Source organism: Cydia amplana, chromosome 24 (genome assembly GCF_948474715.1).
Source record: "Cydia amplana chromosome 24, ilCydAmpl1.1, whole genome shotgun sequence".
In the NCBI taxonomy this organism is placed as follows: Eukaryota; Metazoa; Arthropoda; class Insecta; order Lepidoptera; family Tortricidae; genus Cydia; species Cydia amplana.
The window spans coordinates 8,417,140-8,439,087 of NC_086092.1; the positions used below are offsets into that span (position 1 = coordinate 8,417,140).

General features: G+C 40.8%; 2 protein-coding genes, 1 long non-coding RNA gene and 1 other non-coding gene across 4 annotated transcripts; 3 read left to right on the forward strand and 1 right to left on the reverse strand.

The window, feature by feature from the left end:
* Window positions 1-2,327: 2,327 nt before the first annotated feature.
* On the forward strand, window positions 2,328-4,147 carry LOC134659079 (uncharacterized). The gene has a single exon (XM_063514685.1). It carries the CDS (start codon window positions 2,390-2,392, stop codon window positions 4,145-4,147), a length of 1,758 nt encoding a protein of 585 aa, XP_063370755.1. The 5' UTR covers window positions 2,328-2,389.
* Window positions 4,148-5,503: 1,356 nt separating this feature from the next.
* LOC134659339 (uncharacterized) lies at window positions 5,504-6,346 on the forward strand. Its single transcript, XR_010097798.1, has 3 exons — window positions 5,504-5,518; window positions 5,553-5,638; window positions 6,227-6,346. It is a non-coding gene; the product is annotated as an uncharacterized LOC134659339 (long non-coding RNA).
* On the reverse strand, window positions 6,243-21,471 carry LOC134659336 (T-complex protein 1 subunit epsilon). Its single transcript, XM_063515002.1, has 10 exons — window positions 21,274-21,471; window positions 19,976-20,210; window positions 17,277-17,509; window positions 15,947-16,105; window positions 15,323-15,469; window positions 12,956-13,163; window positions 10,753-10,907; window positions 8,026-8,180; window positions 7,025-7,116; window positions 6,243-6,379 (listed from the first exon to the last, which is right to left on the reverse strand). The coding sequence occupies exons 1-10, from the start codon at window positions 21,379-21,381 to the stop codon at window positions 6,243-6,245; spliced, it is 1,629 nt and encodes a 542-aa protein (XP_063371072.1). The 5' UTR covers window positions 21,382-21,471.
* Window positions 8,906-8,978, forward strand: Trnan-auu (transfer RNA asparagine (anticodon AUU)). The gene has a single exon. It is a non-coding gene; the product is annotated as a tRNA-Asn (tRNA).
* Window positions 21,472-21,948: the final 477 nt, after the last annotated feature.

Consider the following 21,948-nt stretch of genomic DNA (forward strand, 5'->3'; position numbering starts at 1 on the left):
CGGTCAGTCCAACATGTTTGGACTAACCTTGGCAAGTCGCATAGACGCAGCTATGCAATGAAACGTAGAAAAGTGACTTTATGGGTCAAAATCATGATACTGCCGGTTTAGGCTCGCGGCGCGTCTCGTGGCTCGCCTCGACACACTCGCGTTCGGCTTGTCATTCGGTTATAAACCTTATGCCGATAGTGTTTAAATTATATTAGCTTTGCGAGCCGCGAGCCCACCGCTTACACTCGTGGCTCGCGCGAGAATCTAAACTGGCTAATAGACTTAAATATGGAGCGTGTAGTATTTGCTTATGTCTGTTTTTTGTCGTAATCTACGCATGTGGAGACATTTTCAAGGTAGAAAGTAGTGGTTATAGTTATTAAAGCCCTAAAAACTGTATGCATGGAATTCTGATTTATTTACCGCATTTCTACACTTTTAGCCCCCTTCCACACTCGCTTTCGCGGCTTCGCACACTAGTGTGGAGGGGGGTTTTACTGATGATTATCATTGTTCAAGACTTGGAGGATATAATCAAACGGAGACGCCATGTCTGTAATTTTCTGTACAAAACAGTCTGCCGATTTTTGGGGGGGAGGAGAACGTCAAATGTATGCGTAACGTAAAAATAGCCATGTCAGATAAACGTCAGTCCATACATTGTGTATGACCGTTGGCCGCCTATTTTCGACAGAGGGGAATTAATGGCCTGTTAATGGCCACTCCGTTTAGTTGTATCCTCCAAGGTTCAAGAAAAGAGGCCTATGCTCAGCAGTGGGCGACCGAAGGCTAAATGATCATTGTTCATCCGCATCATTTTCTTCTATATCTCAAACAGTTTATCAATTTTGCAACTGTCAATGTCATGTCATGAATACAATGGGATGAGCGAAGTTTGTATGTTATATTATTAAAACTATTTTTTTTTAAGTGTATAATTCTCTAAATTCAAAATTCTGGGCTAAATCATATTAGGTGCACTCCTGAGTTTGTCCTTATGTTATAACTAAACTTGACGTTGGCAAAGTGCCCTGGCAGCAAAAGCCATTCATACAAAAAAAAAAAAAAAAAAGAAGTTTGTTTGTTATATTATTAAAACTATTTTTTTTAAGTGTATAATTCTCTAAATTCAAAATTCTGGGCTAAATCATATTAGGTGCACTCCTGAGTTTGTCCTTATATTATAACTAAACTTGACGTTGGCAAAGTGCCCTGGCAGCAAAAGCCATTCATACAAAAAAAAAAAAAAAGAAGTTTGTTTTGCGAGAACGATATTCATATAATCTTAAATTCGCTGAATCAGTTAAATGCTTCAAATTTGATACTAAAATAATAGCTACGCTACGGAAACATGGCTCGGGTACCTCCTCCGTACAGCCCCTGCTGGCCAGGGTTAACGAACCACGATAAACGCGTTGATAATTCCGAGGTATGTTAAGTCTTGTTATTTTTCTAAATATTTAGAAAATTACCTACACACTTTGATCATTAAACCTATGCCCAAATAAGTTCGTTTTTCATGTTCAAAGTTGTAGTATGACTGCATAGCTTTTGTTATGTGATTTAGTGTATAACAATAGTGTTTGAAAAAGGTTGTTGCAAAGCATTTAAACGTGACATAAAAGATCAGAGAGACGTATAAAAGTTATAATGGGCTACATGTATGAAAGTATACATTGAAAGTTCTACCTACCTACGTCCTGTTTTGTTTAATTGTACAGTTGTATTGAAAATACAAGCTGTATGTTCATACTTCTTCTATATGCATAACTTTTCCATTTTTTCAATACTTTTTTGATATCTGTATATGTACAATGTTTTAAATTTTTCCCAGGTCACTTCACATACACCAAGCAACCATTCACAAGTACAAGGAATAAATAATATAATCAACCCCAATGACAAACAGTTGCATGAAAACACTGGCAGAGTATTCTCTACACAGCGAAATTGTTCTACAAATACAGTACATTCTGTACATTCAACACCTACAATTTCCTGTCCCAGACAGGGAAATGATTCGGGAAGCACACTGACTTCTGCACAGGCAACCAACCACTCAAATCAAGGTTTTGGGGTTAAAAATGAATCTAACAGTACCGAAGCATGGAGACATAATAACACTGGCCAAGGACCCGGACCTTCTGGACTTTCAGTACAGAGTTCTGCAAAGCTAACTAATTCTGTCAAAGGATTTGGGGAAAAAAATGGATCCAATAGTACTGAGACTCATAAATACAAGTTTAATGGTAGTAATAAAGTAAAGTTTTCGGTGTTCCCTTCAAAACCCAAAAAAGGACTTCCAGCTCAGTTTAGTCTTTCAAGAACTTCAAAAAGAAAATACCTCAAGCTTATAATTCATGGGGTTCCTCAAAAGGAAGCCATTAAGCTGAGCTTAATGCCCTGGCCCGATATAATCAAAAAGTATCCCTCAATGATTGAATTAACCCCCGAAAAACGAAAAAACAAGTTAGCACTGCACATACCTGCTAACGAAATTCCTAAACTGACTAGCGACACTGAAAACACACAAGATTCCAAGGAAGATGGTCAGGGACCTGCTGAGATATATATGGTACCGGTCTCTGCAATCAGTGGACAGAAATCTCTTGGCTCACAGAATACACCTCCTTTACGTGTCGGAATTCGAAACAAGGAACCTATGAGCCCAGAGCAAATGAAAATGGTCCACCGTCATCTACTCATAGCTATAACTAAGCAGTTCACAGGCGGTGGACCAGAGTTCCTGAGCTTCACACATAAGCGAGGCTGGATCCAAATTACATGCGTTGACCAGCGTAGTAAAGATTGGCTTGTGGAAGAAGTACAATCTCTAGAGCCCTGGCCCGGCGTGCTACTTTCTATTGTACCAGAAGAGCAATTACCTAATCCACCGAAAGTTGTCACTATGATCCCAGAATCAGAGGCAGGCTCGGTTCAAGAGGCCTTAGATCTACTCAGAGCACAGAACAAAGGTCTCAACACTGGACACTGGCAGGTACTTCATGAGAGAGTGGAAAAGGATAAAAGCAGGACAGTAACCTTCATAATTGATGAGAAATCATTTGAGACCCTGAAAGACCAGAATTTTCAAGCGGCCCTTGGCTTTAAGATCGTAACTTTTAGAATCAAGGACGGTGGATCGCAACTTCTTCGTCGACCTGCTACTAAAGACGAGGATCCTGTTACTCCTGATAGCAGTACTAAACTTGAAAACTCTGAAGATCTGGGCCTGACTTATGTCACAAATAGTATGGAAACCGATCGGGATAAGCACTCTTCCACACAAGCTAAAGGGAATGACAAAAGCGGTATAGTAGACTTAACTGTTGATCAAGATGGATTTGCTGCTTTAGCCGCTGCAGAAAAAGTAACATCTCAAGCTAATTATGGGTTTGGAGCAAGGTTTATCCAGAATAAAGGAGTAATAGACTTAACAGAAAATAAAGATGAAGTATCTGGTAAGAACAGATCAAGAGCTCAGACTTCCCAACCAAAATTTGGAAGTAGGCCAACTATTCAGAACTCTTTAAGACCAGGTGATGTGAGACTTGGACAAGGCAGTAAGGAAGTAAATCAAACTCCGGTCAGGGGCTCCCAATCTTCCCAGGGCAAAAATGGAGTACATTTGACTGAAAACCGGGATAGAACTCCAAGGCCTGAAGAGGGTGGGTATAGCTCCTGGATTATCCAGGATCCTGAAAGTTTTACAGCAGGAATAGTCCCTGGACTAAGCTTTTTAAACACAGGAGGACCACCTACAGATTATGAACCCCGGAATATTCAAGACCCAACTAGAACTTCAACTGGTCAAGACAGTTCTGATAGGAGATTGTCGCCTTCAAAGGATGACCGTTTACCTAAAAGTTATAGATTGCCTGTCAAGCGTAGTAGAAAGGATAGAGGAACTGATAGAGATAGACCTCCAAGATTAAATAGACCATCACCCCAAAGACGGAATAGTCAGGACTCGCAAAGGTATGATAGGCCTGCGTATAGTCAGGATAGTGGCAGGGGAGATACAGTAAAGAGTTGGGAAAACTCAACCAGGGGACATCCAAGATTAATGTTGTGGGAACTGGTGCAAAAGTCAAGAGAGCGACCAAAGGGTCTGAATTTTGACTGCGTTGATTTTAAGTCTACTAAGGAATATTAAAGAGTGTTCTTATTTCGTAAAGATTTCATTCTGCACCATTTCTGATACAGTGTATCATACTTAAGTTGCCCAATACCAGGGCAAAAAAAGAGACTAGTGTAAATTTACTAAAATCACATATTTGACACTTATTTATTATTAACAAGCTTTTATTCGGTCGACCTGTATGTAACTATGTAATGGAATCTTGCAAGTTAAATTTGATCCACTTCCCGGTTTCCGATTGAGCTGAAATTTTGCATACACATGTAAGTCGGGTGACAATGCAATATTATGGTACCATCGAGCTGATCTGATGATGGAGACAGGAGGTGGCCATAGGAACTCTGTGATGAAACAACGCAACCTAATTGTGCTAGGGGTTTTTAGAATTGTTGTTGTCGTAAGAAAAGTACAGTCAGCGATAAAAGCTTGTACCAAAATTTAATTCTTTGCCAAAAACTTATGTATGAAAAGACGTACTGGGTTGGCTGTAGGGGATTCATTACTGTCAAATTGTGATCATAGGTGGCGCCGAAAATAATAAAAACAGTTGAAATAATTTTATTATTTTTATTAGTGCAATAAGGCTTGAGATACGCACGTACCTCGTTCAATAAAATGCATTAATAACTTAAACTATCATACTGAATTCGAATAACCTAAAATACGAATTAGTGAATTGAGACATGTTTGGTAATAGTGTGATGACAACAAATACATGCAGTAAAATCTAGAGTTGTATAATGAGCCATTTTAACACTGCTATTATGTCTCGAGTAAACCTTGATGTCCTCACGTCATTTAGACAACTGTAAAAGGTGGTATTATGATCATTTATTTTTACAACTCTAAAAGTGAAAATTTAAAACAATTGACCAGCATAAATATATATATTACCAATATAAAAATATTAATACAGAAAGGCAACATTACAAGATGATTCTAGCGTTCTGCGGCGGTAGCCCGGTCGCATTTTTATCGCTTGTCACCATTTCTGTCACGTTCTAACAAGTACGTAAGTGACAGGCGATAAAAATGGAACCATGCTGCGCCCTCAGGATGTTTTTAAATTGTATTAAAACTGTAGGTATTTGAAGATCGTACAAAATATATTGATAATTACCCAACCTTTTAATGCGAGTATTTAAACATTGAATACCCATGACTCACATAGAACAACGACAACTTGTAACAATTATTATAATCCCACTCATAATTTTACTCTGAACAGTGTAATGTGTTGAAGAGGTCCGAGGGGGATTCGCTTGTAATCCTAGCGGTTCAAAAGTGGGATTACTGAATGGAGTCTGCCGGCGACCTGAGTTACCGAAGTTTTAATTCTAATTGTTCAGAAGTGGGATTAGCTTCCAATCCTAGTGGTTCAGAAGTGTGATTACTGGATGGAGTCTGCCGGCGACTTGAGTTGTCGAAATTTTATTCTTAGTGGTTCAGAAGTGGGATTAGCTTGCAATCCTAGTGGTTCAGAAGTGGGATTAGCTTGTAATCCTAGTGGTTCAGAAGTGGGATTACTGGATGGAGTCTGCCGGCGACCTAAGATCTGAGTGATCTGAGTTGTCAAAGTTGTAATCCTAGTGCTTCAGAAGCGCGATTGCCTTGTAATCCTAGTAATCCAGAATTGGGATTACTGGATGTGGTCGGCCGGCGACCTGAGCCATCTGAGTTATTGAAGTTGTAATCCTAGTGGTTCAGAAGTGGGATTACTGGATAGAGTCTCCGGCGACCTGAGTTGTCGAAGTTGTAATCCTAGTGGTTCAGAAGTGGGATTGCCTTGTAATCCTAGTAATTCAGAAGTGGGATTACTGGATAGTCTGCCGGCGACCTGAGTTGTCGAAGTTGTAATCCTAGTGGTTCAGAAGTGGGATTAGCTTCCAATCCTAGTGGTTCAGAAGTGGGATTACTGAATGGAGTCTGCCAGCAACCTGAGTTACCGAAGTTTTAATTCTAATTGTTCAGAAGCGTGATTAGCTTGTAATCCTAGTAATTTAGAAGTGGGATTACTGGATAGTCTGCCGGCGACCTGAGTTGTCGAAGTTGTAATCCTAGTGCTTCAGAAGTGGGATTAGCTTCCAATCCTAGTGGTTCAGAAGTGGGATTACTGGATGGAGTCTGCCGGCGACCTGACGTCGTCGATCTTGAGGATCATCTTGACGAGCTGGGTGGCGAGCGCGATCTGTTGTTTCTTAGAGTGGAGGGACTCGATCACGTTCATTGTCTTCATGTCGTTTGATCCTGAAATAAGGGGGTTAGGATTAGAATGTTATAAACTTAAAACAGATGTTGTTATACACGTAACGTCGGGGGATAACCGGACTAATCCCAATTAGGCATTCCTCCCATTTGGGTTAGATCAGCGGTCGGCAACCTGCGGCCCGTGAACCTGTCACTTGCGGCCCGCGAGCCCCCCTGGCTATTTTACATGTAATATTGACAAACGACAATGTACTGTATTTTAAACGACAAACTTCTATGAAATTAGTAAATATATTAAAAACGGGTCACTCACGTATTTTAAGTCGAAAAACGCTCGACATGTTTCACTTCGTACCGAGAAGTGTCATCAGGAGCTTGCGTTTACGGTGACGGACCGGCGCAGACTGCGGGCCGCAGCTCTCCGCGCCCGATGACTCGGCGCAGGCGCCGGTGGCGGCAGGGGAGGCGAGAAACTACCCTCATTTATGGCATTATTGTCAAACGATGGGTTGCACACAACACTCACTACGTCACTCGCTAATGGATAAAATACGTGAGTGACCCGTTTTTAATATATTTACTATGTCTTTGTCTCACGGAAGTTTTGTTCTATGAAATTATAACGTTTGCACAGTCTGTGCCATCAAAATCGCTGCCAACTTAGCTGAATGTTGATATACATACCCTTGCCCATGCAGTCGATGCCGAGGTTGGCGTTGTTGTCGGCCACTTGCCGCGCCTTCACCTCAGACAACGCGTCGATGGGCGACAGGCCGCTGTGGACACACCAATCAATCATTCATAACCCGTTAACACTTAGCTTTGGGTATAAATAAATAAATATTATAGGACATTTTTACACAAATTGACTAAGCCCCACGGTAAGCTCAAGAAGGCTTGTGTTGTGGGTACTCAGACAACGATAGATATAATATACAAATACTTAAATACATAGAAAACAACCATGACTCAGGAACAAATATCTGTGCTCATCATACAAATAAATGCCCTTACTGGGATTCGAACCCAGGACCGCGGCTTCACGGTCACTACCCACTAGGCCAGACCGGTCGTCAAATAATCAACAGTATTAAACAATAATACACAGACATAATAATAATAGAGAGGGTATAATAGACAGTATTAGAGATACTTCTTGATAGTATAACATACATAAAGTAACGTAAATAAAACGAGACTGATGTGAAAAGACTAGGTTATTTAACTTAAAACCAATTGTTTTTTAAGTTACCTAATTATGTAGGTACTCGTAGACTTAAATAGACGGGTTACCCGTGAACAAGATGCATGTAACTGGATCGAAATATCGGGAGCTCAAAAACAATACAAAAGGTATTTACGGGTTCATATCCCGGTCTTAGGGTTTGCACGACGGATCGGAAATGTATGGGAAGATCCGCGGATCCGGATAATTTCATACATTTCGGATCCGGATTGCAAACCTTACCCGGTCTATATAAGTTGGTTAGTCTATTGAAACTAACCGTGAATCATTCGAAACTGTTATGTTATTTGCGTATCTTGCGTCATTTTGTACCTCTGTTCTATGTATGCATTGGAATTTATGCAGTTGCAGTTAAATGTTTTAATTTTGTAATTTCTAGTCTAGTTTCGAACACCAATGAATGATTAATCAAAATATGTTCTCGATATAATTATCTCACCTGTTCTCTGCTAGTGCGAGCGGGATGGCTTCCAGCGCGTCAGCGAACCCGCGGTACGAGTACTGATCTAAAGAAGAGATGCTCTCGGCTGCGCGGGCGACGGCCAGCGAGCACGAGATCTCGGCTGCGCCTCCGCCGTATACCACGCGGGAATCCTGGAAGGATAATAATACGCATTGGATTTATGAGAATAATGTCAATATCTGGGAGATTAATGTCAATATTAAATTTTATATTAAAGGAAAAAATGGAAAAAAAACGCTTCCGGCAGGACTTGAACCCGCAACCTCCGCAATCCGTGCGTTAGCTCTGCCAATTGAGCTACGGAAGCCTACCAGAATATTGCGAATTTTTCCATTCCTTCCCTCATGCACACGCCTTTGGGGTGGCGTATAGCGACATCTACCGAGAGACGATTACATCTCTTTAACGGCACCGAGTCTCAAGTTGCATTGAGAATTCACCAGTAACAATGTGCTAACCCTCGCAGACGTAATCTGCATGTTTAAAAAATTGATTTAATATTAAATTTGCTCGGAAAACATACTGATAACAATATTTAATTTTTAACAAGCAGAAACGTCTGCGATCGATGCTATTAAACTTAGAATAAGTTTAAAAGTGGAAAAATTACTGTCTTGGGTGAGACTTGAACTCACGGCCTCTGGATCGATACTCCAGGTCTCTGCCATCTGAGCCACCAAGACCTCATCCATAGCCAGCAAATCTTTCCACCATAAGGGTCAAGGGGACCCGAGCGACATCTACCGTAAGAGCGTTACACTTCTTGAACGGCTACCGGAGTTCCAAGTCATATTGAAAATTCACCAGTTACGATGCGCTACCCATACTATTTTTAATTTTGCTGGCTATGGATGAGGTCTTGGTGGCTCAGATGGCAGAGCGCTGGAGTATTGATCCAGAGGCCGTGAGTTCAAATCTCACCCAAGACAGTAATTTTTCCACTTTTAAATTTATTCTAAGTTTAATACTCATAACAACTCAAAAACGCGCGTTTTCCCAGAGATAAGACCTAGCTAGATCGATTTTTCGCCCCCCAAAACCCCCATATAGCAAATTCCAACGAAATCGTTAGAGCGGTTTCCGGGATCCCCGAAATAAATATATAAATATACATATATACCAGAATTGCTCGTTAAGACTCCACTGTCTGTCTGTCACCACGCTGTATCTCATGAACCGTGATAGCTAGGCAGTTGAAATTTTCAGATGTATTTCTGTTGCCGCTATAACAACAAATACTAAAACTGGCCAAGTGCGAGTCGGACTCGCGTTCCAAGGGTTCCGTACATTAAGTCCCACTCACGCTTGACTGCTCATTTCTAATAGGTTTTTTTGGTTTATGACTAAATTACCTAGCAGTCTAGCACTTACGCCAATGCTAAGACGTTCCTGTACCGACCTGTTCCACATCCGCATCCGCATTAAATCCGCATCGATTTTATGCGGATGTTGAAAATCATGCGGAAGTTCCGCGGTTGCGGATGCGGATATTCGCAACATCCCTGATAATAAGCATTGGATTTATGAGAATTTATAACCAAAAATTTAAATGGAACCTACAAAAAATCTTATTTTAACCTTTTCAACGCCAAGAGCCACTAAAAGGCTATGACGGACGCTGTCAAAGCAATTTTCCTGCTGACAGATAAGGTTTATTTTCGCTCTTCATATTGCAACCACTTGGCGTATAAGCCACATTTTAGCATGGGACGAAAAGCGTTGAAAAGGTTAAGGAAACTATTAAATACCTTGTTTATGAGATTAATGTCAATATCTGGGAGACCGAGCTTTGCTCGGAAAACATATAAAAACTCAAAAATGCGCGTTTCCCCAGAGATAAGACCCAGCTAGATCGATATTTCCCCCCAATAACCCTATATAGCAAATTTCATCGAAATTGTTAGATAAATATACATATATACAAGAATTGCCCGTTTATCGTGCTTCATGTCATTTGATATCTTTTTAGGGTAAAAACTAACCCTATTACTAAGACTCCACTGTCCGTCTGTCTGTCACCAGGCTGTATCTCATGAACCGTGATAGATGATGTATTTTTGTTGCCGCTATAACAACAAATACTAAAATTGGCCAAGTGCGAGTCGGACTAGCGTTCTAAGGGTTCCGTACATTAAGTCCGACTCACGCTTGACTGCACATTTCTTATAGGTTTTCCTGTCATCTATAGGTAAAGAACTATTATGTGTATTCTTTTTCAAAATTTTAGACCCAGTAGTTTTGGAGATAAAGAGGGGGGGAATGGTCGGACAGACATACAGACGCACGAATGATCCTATAAGGGTTCCGTTTTTAGGGTTCCGTACCCAAAGGGTAAAAACGGGACCCTATTACTAAGACTCCGCTGTCCGTCCGTCCGTCTGTCACCAGGCTGTATCTCACGAACCGTGATAGCTAGACAGTTGAAATTTTTACACAGATGTATTTCTGTTGCCGTTATAACAACAAATACTAAAAACAGAATAAAATAAAGATTTAAGTGGGGCTCCCATACAACAAACGTGATTTTTGACCGAAGTTAAGCAACGTCGGGCGGGGTCAGTACTTGGATGGGTGACCGTTTTTTTGCTTGTTTTGCTCTATTTTTTGTTGATGGTGCGGAACCCTCCGTGCGCGAGTCCGACTCGCACTTGGCCGGTTTTTCCTTTTGCGGTACGGAACCCTAAAAACGAGCTACAGACGTACCTGCACTAGACTGCGCACAATGCAAAGCGCGTCGTGTACTGAACGCTTTGCCTCCTCGACGATCATCCGGTTGCCTCCTCGCATGAGGAGGGTGACGGCGCGCGAGTTGCTGCACTCCTCAATCACTAGCATCTCCTCTTTGGACGTGCCGAATGCTGGAACAAACATTAACATTAGTTTTTCTGTTAGATTCTTTCAAAGTTTATAGTATTTTATGCAACCGTTGTTTAAGAGAGGTCAAAAAAGGCGAGTGGCGTGAGTAACAATTTGAGGCGAAGCCGAAAATTGTTAATAAAGACGCCACGAGTATTTTTTGACTCAGTTAAACAGCGTTGCATACAATACTTTTTCTACGACCAAGCACTTACTTTGAAATAAAATTGTAAATTTAACAAATATTTTTAATTCAAGAAGTAGCAAAAATGGAGGGTACGGGCGGGAAAAGAATGAATGAATGAATGAAATTAAAAAAAAAACAACATGGCTATGGTTCACTTATTTGTCAGAGATGACATTTAAAATAAGGTTGGCAACACTGTATTTCATTCAATATTTTTTAAGTGGTCATTACACGAAGTATCGTAAAATCGCCAAAAAAATACTGCGTGTATGCACAAATTCTTTTTTGGGGCATAGACTAAAGACTTGTTTTGACAACTATAAGGTAGGGTTTTAAAGGTGTGTGAACGACCCTTTAAATGACAAATAAAAGTGGGAGTAGAAAAAATTGATATTAGAATAGATGTAAAATCTTAGACAAATTCGTGTTTCAAGGGCCGTTTCCTGTACCGCTTAACGGCTAGGTACATATGGTACCTAACTCTGATTGCTTTAGGGCCTGGGCACACTTAGCGTCTTTCGAGCGTCGGCGTCTAGCCAACTCTATGGCTGCTGCTCGACACAACTTCGGCGCAACGCCATTTTCCATAACGCTGACTAGGCAACGACGTTCGAAAGACACTAAGTGTGCCCGAGCCCTTAATCAATCATTTTTATTTCGTCATCATAGGTAAACACATTAGTAAAGGTGGTAAGGTTTACAATAAGCTCTTCAAAGCAAAGCACAATAGGGATGTTGACATAAATTGCCAATATATAACATGTTATGTTTTTACCATAGCAGGGAATATTAGAACGCGGAAAATCAGATTTTGCAAGTGTAAATATGCGTAATAAATTAATTAAAAATAATCAAAAGTATTTAAAATAATGCCCAGTATCACGTGACTGCAAACGCCAATCGGAGCGCGTGACGTAATCACAGTGGAATCACCAAAGACAAGTTATAAAACCTGCCTAAGTGTCTACAGATTATCGTACCGAAACGCGATCTTGGTGCGGTGCGGCGCACGAATCGATAGTGTGTAAGGTGGTGCGTTAAGGACGCAGCTATAAGTTAGAGCGAGAAAGAAGGTCGCTGTCCGATGCGGTAGTGTGTTAAGGCTTTAAAAAAAAATTGTCAGTTGCCATATAAAGAATTAAAAAAAATGACTGACAGCAGTTTGTTTAAAACGCCGTTACGTCATCAAGGTCACGTGACAGTTTGGAGCGTTTAGGCGCGAAATTTAAACACGAAACTTATTATACATGTTTATTTATTCAAAGTTAATGAATATATTTTTTTAATATTTTTTTCTGTAATTATTACGTGTCTATCTACAAAATGAAACCAGTTCCAAAAAATTGTCAACATCCCTATTCTGCCTCCACGATCGATGACCATCAGTTCCATCTCAGGTCCTCCGACCCAACAGACAGATAGACCTTCAGGGATTAGCACATAGCTAGTAAAGCCAATAAAGCTACATAAAATATCAAATTTAACTAACCTAGTTCGCGGACCAGGCCACACTTTCCAAGCTTCTCCGGGGTCAGTTCTTCGAAGCGAGGCACAATCCTGCCTCCGGTAGCGATGGCTATCAGCTCCATCTCAGGTCCCCCAACCCAACAGACCGATAGACCCTCAGATAGCTAGTACAGCCAATAAAGGTACATAAAATATCAATTTTAACTAACCTAGTTCGCGGACCAGGCCACACTTTCCAAGCTTCTCCGGGGTCAGTTCTTCGAAGCGAGGCACAATCCTGCCTCCGGTAGCGATGGCTATCAGCTCCATCTCAGGTCCCCCGACCCAACAGGAGGATAGACCCTCAGATAGCTAATACAGCCAATAAAGCTACATAAAATATCAAATTTAACTAACCTAGTTCGCGGACCAGGCCACACTTTCCAAGCTTCTCCGGGGTCAGTTCTTCGAAGCGAGGCACAATCCTGCCTCCGGTAGCGATGGCTATCAGCTCCATCTCAGGTCCCCCGACCCAGCGGACGGCTGGCAGACCCTCGGCGAGGAGGAGGTGGTTGGCCTCGTCGTCGAAGCCCCATTGGCAGATGGCCAATGTCGCTCCGGTTTCCTGGGGAAATAAGTTGGTTTCAGCATAAAGAAATAATATCTGGGTGACCGAGCTTCGCTCGGAATACATATAATAACTCGGAAATGCGCGTTTTCCCAGAGATAAGACCTAGCTAGATCAATTTTTCGCCCCCGAAAACTCCTACATACCAAATTTCATCGAAATCGATAGAGCCGTTTCCGAGATCTCCGAAATATATATGTATATATATATATATAAATAAATAAATAAACAAGAATTGCTCGTTTAAAGGTATTAGATAAGTAAAGAAAGAGTGGTAACTCCATACATCAGTTTTCTTACAAAAACACGAGTTATTTCGTAGTCGACATCTAACGTCAGGTAGTGGAACTATCAGTACCGGTACTTGACACCAGATATCACAAGTGTCGCTACTGACGAAAAATGTACTAGTAATATTATAAGCAGAAGAAGTTGAAAATCAACTTCCGGTATTATAAAATTAGCTGAAAATTGTTGAGCATTAAAGTTTTTCTTTGCCGCGACATCTATTGTCAACTAGCAGAACTGATAATGTCAGCTACTTGACGTTAGATGTCGACTACGAAATAACTCGCGTTTTGGTAGAATCACAACTGGTATAAAGTGACACCTTGACACGTCGGACCATTTCGAGGAACTTGTCGTGCTCGTACGCTCGCAGCTCGTGGTACTGGTCCACTGAACCGACTAAGCAGTCAAGTGACCTAGACAACGGACAGATCTAGATCCTGGTCACGGCACCAAAATGTAACACACCCCCCTTCAGATTTTATTTCAATTCACTTCGAATTTGACCAATTATTGGCCTAGTGATCTAGTCTAAAGGAATCTGGAAAAGAACCTTAGAATCACAACTGGTGTAAAGTGATATGTTACCTTGACACGTCGGACCATTTCGAGGAACTTGTCGTGCTCGTACGCTCGCAGCTCGTGGTACTGGTCCGCTGAACCGACTAAGCAGTCAAGTGACCTAGACAACGGACAGATCTAGATCCTGGTCACGGCACCAAAATGTAACACACCCCCCTTCAGATTTTATTTCAATTCACTTCGAATTTGACCAATTATTGGCCTAGTGATCTAGTCTAAAGGAATCTGGAAAAGAACCTTAGAATCACAACTGGTGTAAAGTGATATGTTACCTTGACACGTCGGACCATTTCGAGGAACTTGTCGTGCTCGTAGGCGCGCAGCTCGCGGTACTGGTCCGCTGAACCGACTAAGCAGTCAAGTGATCTAGACAATGGACAGGTCTAGATCCTGGTCACAGCACCAAAATGTAACAAACCCCCCTTCAGATTTTATTTCAATTCACTTCGAATTTGACCAATAGGCTACACGACTAATTTTTTTTATGGTATTAATCGATCGGGTTTGTTTTTAGGATCAAATGTCTATATGGGACCCATTGCATTAAAGTAACACAAAAGTCAGAAATTGTAGTCAAAGTCCGACAGTCGCACTTCACTCGCGAAACGCCCTATACAAAATGGCCAGAGGCCGTGACGTCATCGCCGATCTTGTAGTATGGACAAAACAAGAAAATTGCGTTTTTATCGGTGAAATATTGGGTTTATGTATATAGTTGCTATACAATATTTTTTTGGATGAAATGTAAGGAATCGAATGGTACCCTTACTTTAATCGTTTTTGGAAGTAAAAAAAAACTTAAGTTTTGAAACTTTCAGGTCCTGTAATTTTGTAATTTTTCAATATTTTATTTTAATATCCACATTATTGTGATAAATTGCTCGTTTGCTATCTATTTTACTAGATTTTGTTATAAAATTCAACATGTGTCATCATCCCTATTATTGGCCTAGTGATCTAGTCTAAAGGAATCTGGAAAAGAACCTTAGAATCACAACTGGTGTAAAGTGATATGTTACCTTGACACGTCGGACCATTTCGAGGAACTTGTCGTGCTCGTACGCGCGCAGCTCGCGGTACTGGTCCGCTGAACCGACTAAGCAGTCAAGTGATCTAGACAACGGACAGGTCTAGATCCTGGTCACGGCACCAAAATGTAACAAACCCCCCCTTCAGATTTTATTTCAATTCACTTCGAATTTGACCAATTATTGGCCTAGTGATCTAGTCTAAAGGAATCTGGAAAAGAACCTTAGAATCACAACTGGTGTAAAGTGATATGTTACCTTGACACGTCGGACCATTTCGAGGAACTTGTCTTGCTCGTACGCGCGCAGCTCGCGGTACTGGTCCGCTGAGCCGACCTGGAGCTTATGCTTGGTCTTGGGCTTCGGGGGCTCGAACGGGCAGGTGAGGATCGCGAGTTTCGCGTCCTATCACACAAGTAAGGTTAGTAAGATAGTTCTGCGGTAGATGTCGCTAGGGGTAAAGATAAAGATAATTTATTTTCATTTCTCATGCTCTGAAAGAGGGTCATTGTTGTTCTAAAAGGTGCAGAAAGTGATACGTGTCTGCACTAGAGCATTTAACTTTCCAAGTACCATTTTTTTTTTCAGTTTTTAAAGATGAAATTTAATTTCCATTCTGATTTTTAACTCCCCATTCCTTAAATAACGATTATTTGGCCTAAATTGTTAACCCTCGAGAAACAGTATAAAAATGTATACTCAGTCATGTTCATTTTAATCACAGGCATTTTACTTTCCTCGTATTCGAAATGAAAAGTAGAGTGTTTAACTCGGGTGAGAGGCATCATTTCAGCCTCGGACTCAAACTACCTCGGCAGAAATGAGTTTGAATCCCTTGGTTAACAATCAACTATTGCTTAACATTACCAGGTAAAAGGTTACCTTAAGAACTTTAGGCATCTGCGGGTGGCTCATGGTCTTGTCTATGACCACTCCCTTGACCAGCAGGGAGTCCTCCATGCGGCCCCCAACCTTGCCTTCCACTTTGATCAGCTCGAAGTTCACGTCGCGCTTCTCGAGGTCCGCCACTGATAGCACGGCCTGGTAAAATATTTGAAATTGTTAATTTTAAATCTCCTTAACACATTCATTGCCACCCAGCCAGCCAGCCAGGCCATAACAATTTCGTCATACTAACTGTAAAATGTCATTCAATAGAACAGCGGTGGGCAAAGTACGTCTTGCGGGCCAGCTCCGGTCCGCGAATGGATTTTATCCGGCCCGCCGCCGGTCCTATGAAATAATAATTAATATTTGGCATTGCCCCACGATTCAAAAATAAATCGCAAATCAAAATAAATTTTGGCTACAATTCTGGCCCACCACATAAATTTCCTAAACTTTCTGGCCCCCTATGTAAACAAACCGCCATACTGAAATTGTCTCTGATAATCAATTTACTAGTTACTTTTGTTTACATAGTTAGCAAGTTCAATAGAATGACACTTTAGTTAGACGATTAGCCGACTATCGGGTCGTCCGGCCTGGGAACGAAATCATAAAATACCTGATAGTCGGGTTTTTGGCACTGAATGTGTTAATGAGTCTAAACTACAAAATTGCAGCATGTTAGTATAATATAAAATTTTGACATATATGACTCTGAAGATAATTTTTTAAGAAAACGCTAAATGCAATTCGTTGCTTGATATTTACAGATACAGTTTAAATTAAAATGTATTGTGAAAAAAGTGGAATAAATAAGCCGTGGTTAGGCTTTTGAGCAGTTATGACACTAACTGAGGTAAATCGGAATAATACCTCATACATCATACCGGCATATAGATATTAGAGATGCAACGGATAGTTGTTTGTCCGGATACCGGATATCCGGCCTGGACACTGGCCGAATATCCGGTATCCGGCCGCCGGATATTCGGCCGGCGGAACTGTACCTATATTTTGAGTTTTGCAGGTGCGCGTCGTGCAGATTTCGACCTGTTTCGTAGTGAACGTTCGCGCGGACACATTCTAGGATCGTAACGAGTTTTATCACTTTTAAAAGAATAAACTGATTCGATTATGACCGTGACTGTTTTTTAGATTCCATTTTTTACACCAAAATGTGTTAATTTTACTATCCGGTATCCGGCCGGATAGTAGGTCACTATCCGGTATCCGGCCGGATACTAAAATAACGACCTATGCGTATGTGTGAGTCTGTGAGTGCATGGGAAGGTGAATGTGTAAGTGAATTTCAAACAGTACTCACATCCACAGCTATCTCCGCCATCAACTTATGACACTTGACAACCACTTTGCTGCCAAGCGTGGTCATGGCCACTTTAATGAGGTTGTCCCTGGTGTCCATGTTGACCGGGAACGCCTCGCTGATGGAGTCGAGATGGGCCAGGGCCGCGGCGGCCGCCATCTCGAAGCCATCCGCGATGCGTATCGGGTGGATGCCTTTGTCGAGGAGGTTGGAAGCCTGCTCAAGTAGGGCGCCTACGAGAAATGGAATACACTACCTTAAGAGCCAACAGGAGTGGTCATTTCTCCATACAAACGTACTCGACTGTTTCCTCCGTGGGTTTTGAAGCTAGAGCAATGATTTTTTAACACAGATTAAGATTGTCAATATCTGTGTCGGACCGTTTTGCTTTTTTTGATATTTTTGTTTTTTAAGGCGCTAGAGCCCTTCAAAAATGGCCAAAATGGCCTAATTGACTATGCCGCAATGAGAGGCGTGGTATTCAAAACTGATACCAATTAGCAAAAAAATCAAAACGGTCCGACACAGATAATTTCATAATCATTTAGATTTCCAAATTTGGTTACGATTGGTTAAGTTTTGGAGGAGGAAACAGTCGAGTACGAAACCTCGATTTTTGAGATTTTTACGCAGGATTTTTCGCCTTGTCCTTATCGCACTAGTTTTAGGAGCCGCTTCCGTTAGCGAGACGGGTATATTTACCTAAAATATTTAAATCTCAGCTCCTGTTTCGTCTTAAACTAGTAACAAGAGGACACTACCTTAAACTAGTAACAACAAAGCATAAAACAAAAATCGGGAAAAACTTTATTGCAAATCGTATAGTAAATGCTTGGAACAAATTACCCTCTGAAGTTGTGAACTCTACAAGTGTGAATCAATTTAAAAATAGACTCGACAAACTATCAAAACAGTGAAATCGTGCTAAGTGAACTATGATTTAGACGCACCAGCATCAGCTGCCTGTCTAAAACGAAATAATAATAATAATAATTTGTGTGAATAAGCTTAGTGGACGAGCGTGGCGGCGTCTTTCCCTAAATTACATATTTAGCTTAGTAATAATAATAATTCCATGCATTTTTAGGGTTCTGTACCTCAAAAGCAAAAAACGGAATAATAGGATCACTCGTGCGTCTGTTTGTCTGTAGGTCCGTCTGTCACAGCCTATTTTCTGCGAAACTACTAGACCAATTAAGTTTAAATTTGGCACACATATGTTTATGACCCAAAGATGGACGTGTAACGTAAACAGATGAATTTTAAATATGGATGCCATTTTTGGGGGGTAAATGAGAAAATTAAAAAATTAAGTTTTTTAAACTATATCGTGTTACATATCAATACTGGGGTCAAAAAATACAACCTATCAGAAATGTGCAGTCAAGCGTGAGTCGGACTTAATGTACGGAACCCTTGAAACGCGAGTCCGACTCGCACTTGGCCGGTTTTTTACATATAATTCATTGAAAATATTTTCAATATCTGTATAACAGAAAAAAATCACTTCCCATCTGTGAGCGTACATATATAAGGCCAATTTCATTTTAACTTGTACTTTAAAGCGCGACTTAAAGTTTCAGTAACATCTAACCGTCACATTCCTGACAAATTGTATGGGATTTGCTATTGACCGTCAGTTTTGTGACGTTGCTACCCAGCCATTAACTGTACACAGTTAAGTGAAAATGCCCATAAACATGAGATTTCTTGCCCTGTGATGGTCTTCTCTGCAATAAATTTGATATGCAGGTCTTCCCCCAACCCCAATGTAATTAGCAATTTTCTCTTAGTAATTTATTTGGTTTTAGTATTAATTATCTCATCATCCTGCAACTGAAAATCCCCCAGGCACAAAACAGATACAGTACAGAAATCAATCTACATACAAAGTGCGCTCGAGCAACGCACACATAGACACTGCTCACGGACACGATATCTCGGACCGGTTGGGACCAGTGCGAGCGCGAGTGCCATCCGCTTGAGACACGCGTCTGTGAACTTTTTTGTGCAATAATGGAGAAACTAAAAAAAGTTATTATAACTGTTCAGTGGACGGTTGTTTAAATTCAACATTAAACAGTGAATTGTCGTTTTTTAAGCTACCAGTGGTTTCAGAAAGGTAAGTAGGTATCTGAATGTATTTCGATGGTTCGTTTTAATGTTAAACAGAAAAGTTAGGTAGGTAGGTATAGGTAAGCACCCCGCCCCGGCCACTACTAGATACGAGTGCCACTACCACGATAGTTTTTTGTGCATAAATCATAGTTGACAACCCTAGAGCGACCGCCGAGCGTAGGTATGAAAAGTGAAGTACATACATGTGATTGACTTCTGTACTGTATCTGTTTTGTGCCCCAGGCCCCTATTTCACCACGTGACAGGTGCGACAATTGTCGACATGACTGTTACTGATGTCACAGGCCTCCATAGGCTACGGTAACCGCTTACCATTGGACGGGTGGTGTGTCAACAATTGTCATAAACATCGCAACAGAAATATCTGTTTATTCCGATACATGATGGTGGCAAACAGGAATACGACCCGGCTGATGGTATGCGGTAACCGTAGCCCATGGATGCCTGTGACGTCAGCAACAGTGATGTTTTACAATTGTCGCACCTGTCACCGTGGTGAAATAGGGGCCTGGTCACCCTACATGAATCCAATATACAAAACGTCTATAAAAAAATCTCACCAGCAAGAACTACAACACCAGTAGTCCCGTCTCCGATCTCATCATCCTGACTCTGCGCCAGCTGCACCATCAGCTTCCCGATCTGATGCTCCACGTCCATCAGCTTCAAGATGGTGGCGCCGTCATTGGTGACTGTCACCTCGCCGTCCGGGGACACCATCATCTTGTCCAGGCCGCGGGGGCCGAGGGACGTGCGGAGGATGCCGGCGATCTGGCGCGCCGCTGAGATGTGGGACTGGATGGGATGAAATAAAGCGTAATTAATACCTTATACTACCCCATACAAACTTTAACCATGGGGTTCCGAGCCATGGAGGTTAGACAGGGGGTAGCCCTTTGCCCCCTCTATCCCCCCTACCCCCAACACCCCCTCCAAATCGATGTCCATAAAGTAAAGATTATCCCCATACAAAATTAAAAAAACATTCAAATAGTGAGTGATATTTCTTTGTTATATATAGGGCAGTGGTTCCTAACCTGGGGTTAATTACCCCCGTGGGGGTAAAACTGGTATTTTACGGGGGTAACAAAGGTTAACTTAAATAACAATACAACAAACGTACGTTTTATTTTTTATTACCATTGGGAGTAGGGGTAAAATCAGGTTCCCTATTTAGTCATAGGGGTGACCGGACCGAAAAGGTTAGGAACCACTGATATAGGGTAAATCGTTAATTACTGGCCACCGGCTAATAACTGGCAACCCTAAACTAAAAATGAATTTTATACACTTTTTTTTTATATAAACAGAAATACATTGTAGTATAAGGTTTCAATAACTGGCCACCATTCAATAACTAGCCACATTATACTAAAATAAATTCTGTTTATAGGTAAATAGAATTAACTTTAGTGTGGCCAGTTACTAAACAGTGGCCAGAAATCGACAAATTAGCCTAATACTCAATTAGAAGTACGTTTGTACATAGTATTTTGTTCGGAAGCAACAGACTTTCTCGTCTATAAAAGAACATCTACCTATATCATGTGACTCATTGTTAAAAACACCTGGTCACATTATAGTTCATAAATCGTTTATTTTGAGTTGTTAGACCTAGTTTTAGACTTAATTAGAACCTAACGGAGACCAACTAAGTACTGTAAGTGAAGAATTAGCGACCAAAGTAGGTTTTATCATAATTTTATTGTAAATTCGAGTTCAGTTTTTACAGCTAGGTTATGAAAAATATATTTGAGTTTTTAGTTGTATACGAGGCGAGATTAATAAAAGGTGGTCTATATTAGGCTTTTCTAAGGTTTCCTAGTAGTATATACGGAAAATATTAAATAAAACTTACTCTCAAAGCATCAAGACCGGTAAGCCGTTTTTGTGAATCCTGGTCCCGTAATATGATAAATGGGCGGCCATATTCGTCGAACGCGACGGCTCCGGGGAACAGAGCCATTTTTCGCGTAAATATCACTTCACAAATTCAAGATTAAAACAGATTTAGATCGGAAACGAATGTTTTTGATCCAAAATAATTCTGAAAGAAAACAAATGACGTTTGACAGCTGCAGTTTGACATTTAGCAGATGTGTTGCAAGGTGTAAAAAAAGTATGTTTAAGGTGTTAAATAAAGCGTCGTTCGTTGCATTATGATTTTTGTGTAAAAAAAATAATTTTAATGTTTTAATTTGATTTGTTTTTTTATATGACGTCGGTGGCAAATACCAACCATAGCCTATGGACGCCTGCAACTCCAGCCAGATATAGTTGGTCAAAGGACTGTCTCGTCTGTCTCATTTCAAACATAGAGAGAGAAAATCATACTATCTTTGTCTTACACTAGCACCCAAAAGAAAAGGATGAGTATAGTTTTTTTTGTTCTTATTTACTGACAATTTGGTTTGACCAACTATATAATTCTATAGTTTAAATTCATTTCAATTCAAAGGAATATTTTTTTTAATACAATCAAAACACTCTACGGAAGTACTTTTATGGATATTTAATACCGAAACACGATTTA

What these genes read in the sequence shown, in the direction of transcription:
- LOC134659336 (XM_063515002.1), bottom strand. Translation starts at nt 21,381, where the DNA reads ATGGCTCTGTTCCCCGGAGCCGTCGCGTTCGACGAATATGGCCGCCCA. An exon ending in TGGTGTTGTAGTTCTTGCTG is followed by an intron (nt 17,510 to 19,975) that starts GTGAGATTTTTT and finishes CATTTCTCGTAG; the next exon opens with GCGCCCTACTTGAGCAGGCT. An exon ending in TTGTGCGCAGTCTAGTGCAG is followed by an intron (nt 8,181 to 10,752) that starts GTACGTCTGTAG and finishes TTATCCTTCCAG; the next exon opens with GATTCCCGCGTGGTATACGG.
- LOC134659079 (XM_063514685.1), top strand. Translation starts at nt 2,390, where the DNA reads ATGCCCTGGCCCGATATAATCAAAAAGTATCCCTCAATGATTGAATTA.